This window comes from Oryza glaberrima, chromosome 3 (assembly GCF_000147395.1).
Source record: "Oryza glaberrima chromosome 3, OglaRS2, whole genome shotgun sequence".
Classification (NCBI taxonomy): Eukaryota; Viridiplantae; Streptophyta; class Magnoliopsida; order Poales; family Poaceae; genus Oryza; species Oryza glaberrima.
The window spans coordinates 14,827,856-14,835,854 of NC_068328.1; the positions used below are offsets into that span (position 1 = coordinate 14,827,856).

A 7,999-nucleotide genomic window follows, 5' to 3' on the forward strand; every position below is an offset into this window, starting at 1 on the left:
TTCTGGCAAACTGTAACTTCAAATTTTCCAGGCTTTATTTTGTGTACATAAGAGATGAAAGCTGTGCAGTTTTTTATCTAACAAATTTTTTTCAACAGTTTTGGGCTTTTTTTTTTCTTCCCTCTACTCACACCAGGAAAATTAGCATCCGTAGAGTATCCGAGTGTAGTAATATCAATTGAGGCCAAAAAGACATATGATAGTCGCTATGCTACTCAATAATATGAAATAAAAACTCCTCCTAGGAAGAAGACCATTTTTAGGGTCACTTGGATTTGTATGAAAAACATATATAGGAATTTTGAAGGATTTCAATCTATAGGAGAAATTCTTATGAATACCTTTGAAACAAAGGATTAAATCATATCTTATCTTGAGATTCTTATGAAATGAATAATCTTATAAAGATTGTGGCGCAAGAGCTATAACATCTTAGAAAATTTTCTTCGAGTCTATCTTTCTCATTTGATTACTATGTTTTTTCTGCGACCCAATCAAACGGTCATTTAATTGTTTTCCATGTGTTTTACAATCCTCTATATTAGACTTACATTACTGTCAAAATCATGTGTGTTCATATTTCTTGGTTTTTTATTCCTATCATTTAAAGGGAACTTTAGGCTTTGTTTAGATGGGCCTCAATTTTGGCCTATTCAAACAAGCCCTAATAACGGTTCGTAATTATCCTACCGGGTTTTTAGAGACCAATATGGCACTACTATGTTTAGGGGTTATATGGCACCCTATTAATAAGTTAGGAGCATTACATATGTTTATAGGGGTGAGTGTCTATGTCGTACCGTGTAATTCTCAAAAGAAGTTGACAAAGATAAATCCTTATATTCTTGTCCTCTGCTTTTCATACTGATGGAGAGCTAAAGGCTTGATCGTTAATTAGTAGCGCCCACCCTGATATTGTAACAAGTTGTTTTTATTTATTTTCCTACCTGTCATCCTGTGCTAACTCTTGTAGTTCTTTTCTTTTTAGAGAAACACCAGTTTACTGTTAATACAGTCTCAATCAATTGTATATCAGCAACAAACCTTTTATACATGTAGCAAGGTAGGAGCAGGCAGGTAGCAACAAGATCAACAGAATCGGATGCATTTTTCTTTAAATAAAAACAATGGAAATTAATCCAGCCTTAGCATCGGATGCGCGCGCGCGCACATATACATATATATATATATATATATATATATATATATATATATATATATATATATATATATATATATATATATATATATATATATATATATGTATATATATATCATATATATATATATATATATACACATATATGTATATATATATATACATATAGGACACTCATATGGGGCACCATGGTGCCCGGGCACCATGGTATCAAATGCACAAAATCACTCAAATTTTTTAAAATTTTCAAATTGTGAATATATACCTAGTTATAATAATTCGATTCATATCTATACCTATCAACAAAACAACTCAAATTTAACTTTATTTCACAATCCATGATTACATACCTAACTAATTATATGTATGGATGTTATATACCTAGAATCAAAATCTAACAAAAACAAGTTCAAATTCAGTTCAAACTTGTTTTAAACTAGTTAGTAAAGTAGTTAATGTTAATATCTAAGTAATTGAAAAAGTTTCATACTCATTTGAATTGGGTATACACTCAATTTCAACAATGGTGCCCGGGCACCATGGAGCACCAAACAAATTCACTATATATATATATATATATATATATATATATATATATATATATATATATATATATATATATAGTAAATTTGTTTTGCACGCGAGTTCACATGTACCCACAATCTACACCCTATATGTATCTTGCACGAATCTTAGGACAAGTATATTGGGTGCTAACAAAATATAAAATGCATGATATTTACGTTATACTATATTTTTTTACAAGTATAAAATACCTTGTTTATATAATTTTTGTATTTCTTGTATGCAAAACTTGTTTATGTAGTTTACCTTGTTTATATAAATTATCTTGTTTATGTAGTTTTTGATGGTAGGATATATATCATTTTGGAAATATCATTTTTGTAAGATGACAATTTGGTGATATATATAGTAGATATATTGTTTTCTCATTTTGACTAAATATCATGTTATAAACAAAATAAGGGTTAGAGAAATACAATGCACTATATATATAAATGTCATATATGATTATTATTGAAAAATTTATTTGGTAAAAAATGCAACATACATGTTATACATATTGTGAATCAAGCTAATCCTAATTATCTTTTCTTCCTATAGTAAGCATTCATTTGGTTAAGGTTAGGTACATTTTGCAGCACGAATCTTGAAACACATCAACGGTGTAGATTATAGGTACATATGAACCCGAGTGCAAATCTGTATTTTCCTACATACATACATACATACATACATACATACATACATATATATATATATATATATATATATATATATATATATATATATCAAAGTGTTCCCTGCACAAAAAAGAAATTAAAAGTAGACGAGTACTCCCTACCAGCGAAGCATAGAATCTGTCATTCTTGTCACCGACAGCCGACGTAATCATGTTAATTAATTAGCACGACTAACTAAGCTGTTCTTTATCACCAGCAAAATTGACGTGGCATGCGATGCTTGCAAGCACCTGCCACAAGCTGCAAGGGCAAGCAGCTCTTTGGAAATTAGTACTAGTAATAATAATTAATTTTGTCAATCAGTGTGTGTGAACTACCATCTCACCTTCACAACGCTGCATCTTTCTACACCCATCCTGTTTGCCACGCCACCTTCCAGTCATCACGTAAGCACGCATACTAAATATACACAAATATCCCATTACAAATTTTACCATGCATCTATAACCTAAATTGCAAAAATATAAACAAATTAATTTGACTCTTATTTTGCCATAGAAACTTCAATGGAACACAAACCCCACCCTGCATTTGTCTGATTTTATAGGGATTTTCACACAAACTAGTTCGACACTCGCAAAATTAAAAATCCTTTGAGTGCCATGTGTTGATACTTCTACTCGAATTGGAATGATATGCTTTGCTTCGTTTGGAAGGGGAGGGGGGAAAATTTTTTCTAAAGTGCTCATGACCGTCGAAAATCACACGATTTACGTCTAAATTTAGTTTTCCACGTGTCGCCGTTTAACAAGGCTACGGGCCCAATCAAGGCCCACTAAAAATAGCAAAAGGCCCCCCCATTTGAACCCCACCCTCCCCGCCATTAATCCTCGCCGAGCGCCGCCCATTCTCTCGCCGCCGCCGCCGCCGCCGCCGCGATCGCCGGAGCCCGGAGTCCCCCCCAACTCCGCCGGCGATCGCGTCGCGCGCCCGAATCAAATGGCCTCCGAACCCACCGCGGCGGCGGGCGCTCCGGCCCCACAGCCCGCCGCGCCGCGGAGGCGGCCGCCGTGCGTCCTCAGCTTCTCGCTGGCGCGCGACCGGTTCCTCCGCCGCCGCTTCCTCTCGGCGGGGCTCCGCCCCTTCTCCATCCGCCTCCCGTCCCCCGCCGGCGCCGGGACCACCGTCCACGTGTGGGCGCCGCCGCGGCCGGCGCGCCGCCCCGTCCTCCTCCTCCACGGCTTCGGCGCCTCCGCCACGTGGCAGTGGGCGTCCTACCTCCGGCCGCTCCTCGCCGCCGGCTTCGACCCCATCGTCCCCGACCTCCTCTTCTTCGGCGACTCCTGCACGCTCGCCGCCGACCGCTCCGAGGTGTTCCAGGCGACGGCCGTCAAGGCCGCCATGGACGCCATCGGGGTGAGGCGGTTCGACGTGGTCGGCGTCAGCTACGGCGGGTTCGTGGCCTACCGGATGGCCGCCATGTACCCGGAGGCGGTGGACCGGGCGGTGATGGTGTGCGCCGGGGTCTGCCTGGAGGAGACCGACCTCGCCGCGGGCCTCTTCCCCGTCGCTGGCGTCGCCGAGGCGGCCGAGCTGCTCGTCCCGAGCCGGCCGGCCGACGTGCGCCGCCTCGTCCACCTCACCTTCGTCCGGCCGCCGCCTATCATGCCCTCCTGCTTCCTGAGGGATTACATTAACGTCAGCCATTTAATCTCTTTATCTCTTGTTAATTCCTTTGTTAATCCACATTTTTTCTTTTAATTATATAATTATATCCTGTTAATTGGGACGGATGAACGCATCAGGTGATGGGCTCAGATCACAACCAGGAGAAGACAGAGCTGTTGCACACTCTCATCAATGGCAGGAAACTCTCAGAACTTCCGAAAATCAGCCAGGTAATTTACTTTTCTTATTTCAAACTGGCAATCACCATTCATCAGTGATGTGTTGACTGATTGTGTGTTCCTCAACCTAACTGTGCAGCCAACTCTGATAATTTGGGGGGAGCAAGATCAGGTGTTTCCAATGGAGCTTGCTCATAGATTGGAGAGGTTTGTTTGATTGATGCTTTCACTCTGATTTTTTGTACAAAACATTGTACCAATTTCCAAACAGAGTTACTGAATTTTGATAGATCCAGAAACATGCATACCAAACAGAGTTTCCTTATACTGACAAAATTAACAATGCCATCGATGAACAGGCATCTCGGGGAGAAATCTCGATTGGTGGTTATCAAGAAAGCTGGGCATGCAGTCAATCTAGAGAAGGACAAAGAGGTGTGCAAGAATATCGTCGAGTATCTGCGAGAACCGATTTTGAGTGCTCTGAATGGTGAAAAGGTATGAACCTCTGTTCTTCTGCTTCCAGATTTTCCTTTTCTGTTCAAAATGAATGACAGTTATTGAGACTTTGTATATCATGTTCAGTAGATTTGTTTCAGATCTTCAATTTCAGTAATTGGTAAAAACCAAATCAATCTGTCATCTCATTTTGTGAAGATAAAACCGCTGTTTTCATACAATTCACATTCCTGTTACATACTGTGTTATGTGGCCTTCTGACATGGGTATTGGCAATGGTTAAAAGCATTAACCTTGTTGACTGAATCAGGAGGTGCAGCTGCATTAAAGGTGGATATTACAGAACTTGGGGAATCACCATGAAGAGGCTGATTAATAGGATTACAGATGTATGACGATCTTCTTCAGTTTGTAGAGCGGCTGGTGTAACAAAAAGAAAAATGTAAACCACGTGGACTGGATTTGGGGAAGGCAGCTTGTGTTTTGTAAAGGATGGGTTCAGAGAAGGGGAAATTTAAGCTGATTTAGCTCTCTTCTTACCGAGTCATGTCTGGATGTGACTGAGCTTCTAAACATGGCCATGCCGAAAACCATCGGTTTCAGACGGCCTTCTTTTTTTTTTTGCTAATTACATGTAAGACGAACACTTTGACGAACCACTACGCATACACACCGCAAGCACACGTATGGGTAGTATAGTGCGCACTAGGATTTGAACCACGACTCTACCACCACACCTCTGTTTGCTTCCCTTCAGTCTCAGACTTCAGTTTCATCTTACCATGTCTGCTTATAGCATAGTATGCACTAGTGCTATTCAGGGTTTGCAATTTCGTTTTGGATATTTCTACCAGGGGCACCGAAGTTTCTGAAACCTAGGGAATTTGGAACAAAATTATTTGAAATTTAAACACTTTTGGACTGAATTCAAATAAATTTCGACCAAATTCACAAATATTGGAAAACATCTGAAAAATTTCGGGAGAACAAGCAGCAGAAACATTTGTTCATTACTCCAAGTAGACATTAGACACAATTCACACAACAGCCTTATTACAACAGTGAGCTACAGCTAGCAGGCTCAAGGAAGGTATAATCCATGGATGAAAACCAAGTATAGTCTTCTTCTAGAGCTCCAGGACCTTGTCTGTGTGAGCCAGACTAAGCTGAGATACATGACGATTTTCTCACACGATGACACAAACTATTTAACCCAATACTAGTTAATTAATTAGCCGACCGATTCGATATTCGATCGATTCGCAGTTTATTTCGGTACAATAATAATAATAATGTTATTGTCCATGGTGTCGGGCCTAGCGGTTTTACAGGACGAACGGCTTGCGGTAGATGTCGAACATCTCAGAGCAAGACAGGTTAGGCTCCTGCATGCAAAAAATGGACAGAATCAGTTCAGAGATGCAAATATAACTACGAATGTACGATAACTATTTTTAATTTAATTTAATTTTTTTTGTTGTAACTTCTAGAAGTCGAATTTAGATTGGGCTATGGAGAACGTACCTGGATGCCGCTGAAGTTGGCGACCTTGCGGATGGGGGCGCCGATGGGGCCCTGCAGGTTGCAGGTGACGCCGCCGTCGCGCATGATGCTCCTCATGGTGGTGAGCAGGCTGCCGTAGGTGGCGCGCGGCTCGCACTCCACCGCCTTGATGAAGCTGTGCGTCATGGCCCCCACCGTCGACGCCTCCGGCAGCTGCAGTGCAGTGCACGCGATCGTCGTCGTCAGGCAAGATCAAGAGAAGGATCAATCAATCGATGTTGGCAATGGTGGCTGACCAGGCTATGCTTGTTGTTGCCGTCGCTGCAGCCGCTGAAGAGCATGGCCTGGCCGCCGCTGGAGCCCTTGTAGGCGCCGGTGGGCGGGCGGTGGTCCTCCCACTGCCAGCCGCCGGACCTGGACGAGAGGCAGCAGAGGAAGGGGAGGTCGAGGACGGTGGAGCTGTGCTCGGCGTCGACGACGGCGTGGAGCTTGGCGCCGTGGACGAGCGGGCGGACGATGGCCTCGTTGATCTCGTCGTCCAGGATGGGGCCCTGGCTGAACGAGTCCATGGGGCAGATCGCCTCGTCGTACCCGTCCACCTCGTCGCCGTCGTCGTCCGGCACCTGCACCCCGATCCCGGAGAAGTGGAACACCAGCGAGTCACCGGAGCTGCACCCCTGCACCAGCCAGTTCATCGCCATCCTGATGTTCTCCTTCGTCGCCAACCTGCACGGGTCCTTCTCCTCGTCTACAACAATTAATCAATCCCAGTGAGTGAGTCAATCCACCATGGCCGGCCGGCGAGCGAGGTGAGGTGAGAGGGTGGCTGTGGGTGGCTCACCGGTGAGGATGAGGACGCAGTCGTTGGGGAAGCCGAAGCGCTCGCAGAGGAGGTACCGCATGCACTTGACGTCGTTGACGGGGCCCCTCATCAGCTGGCTGCCGCGCCGCCGCATGCTGGCGTACGTGATGCCGATCAGGACGGCGCGCTTCTTGCCGCGGGAGCCCGGGAAGAAGCCGCCGCCGGCCACGGGCATCGGCACGGCCGGGCGCCACGGCTCGACCGGGTTGGGGTGGCGGCGCCGGCCGCGGCCGCCGACGCGCGTCACGCCGTAGCACTGCGCGCACTGGATGACGCGGGCGCCAGGCATAGCCGGGAGGGACGCGCTGCAGTGCCTGCACCGCACCGCGCCGCAGCCGCCGCCACCGCCGAAGCCGAGAGCACGTCCGCCGAAGTGATCCATTGCCGAGATAGCTAGAGCTAGCTAGCAACTACGTTAGTTTGCTTGTTAGTCTCGAGCGATCTCACCAGGCTACACGGCTGCACCTCTCCTCTCCTCCCCCTTTATATAGCACAGATGATGATTCCTTTGCTACCAGATCTTTTCTCCAAGGATACATCACTTTATATTGTATCTTTACTATTATAAAAATGAAGATGTTTTTGCCAGTACTTTGGTACGTCACCCGTGTATGAGTATGTTTTTAAGTTCGTTCGCTTTTAAAAATATAGATCCATATTTTAGTCGGATTTTAAGTTCGTTTACTTTTAGAAACATGGAAGGAGTCGTATAAGAAATCCCTTTAAGAAAACTCGCATACTAACTTGAGATGATCGAACTCCTAATTGTAGCTCATGTTTTTCTAGAAAAATATATATCCAATATAATTCTCACAGTAGATTTCACCTTAACTAAATTGTACAACAATAATAAAATTAAAATAGCTTCACCCGTTCCAACGCACCGGCATTTTTTTTAGTAAATTAAATAAGAAAAATATTTTTTATTCCCTTCATACTATAACCCAGTGAATTTATTTTGGGC

At 43.8% G+C, this 7,999-nt stretch overlaps 2 protein-coding genes across 2 annotated transcripts; one reads left to right on the forward strand and one right to left on the reverse strand.

Annotated features, from left to right (window-relative positions):
- The first annotated feature begins 3,261 nt into the window (after window positions 1-3,261).
- On the forward strand, window positions 3,262-5,202 carry LOC127766005 (uncharacterized). The gene is made up of 5 exons (XM_052290994.1): window positions 3,262-4,062; window positions 4,170-4,262; window positions 4,351-4,418; window positions 4,571-4,709; window positions 4,981-5,202. Exons 1-5 carry the CDS (start codon window positions 3,364-3,366, stop codon window positions 4,996-4,998), a joined length of 1,017 nt encoding a protein of 338 aa, XP_052146954.1. The 5' UTR covers window positions 3,262-3,363; the 3' UTR covers window positions 4,999-5,202.
- A 460-nt stretch (window positions 5,203-5,662) lies between these two features.
- Window positions 5,663-7,501, reverse strand: LOC127765457 (metacaspase-1-like). Its single transcript, XM_052290366.1, has 4 exons — window positions 7,015-7,501; window positions 6,470-6,921; window positions 6,195-6,386; window positions 5,663-6,055 (listed from the first exon to the last, which is right to left on the reverse strand). Exons 1-4 carry the CDS (start codon window positions 7,415-7,417, stop codon window positions 5,996-5,998), a joined length of 1,107 nt encoding a protein of 368 aa, XP_052146326.1. The 5' UTR covers window positions 7,418-7,501; the 3' UTR covers window positions 5,663-5,995.
- Between the last annotated feature and the right edge of the window lie 498 nt (window positions 7,502-7,999).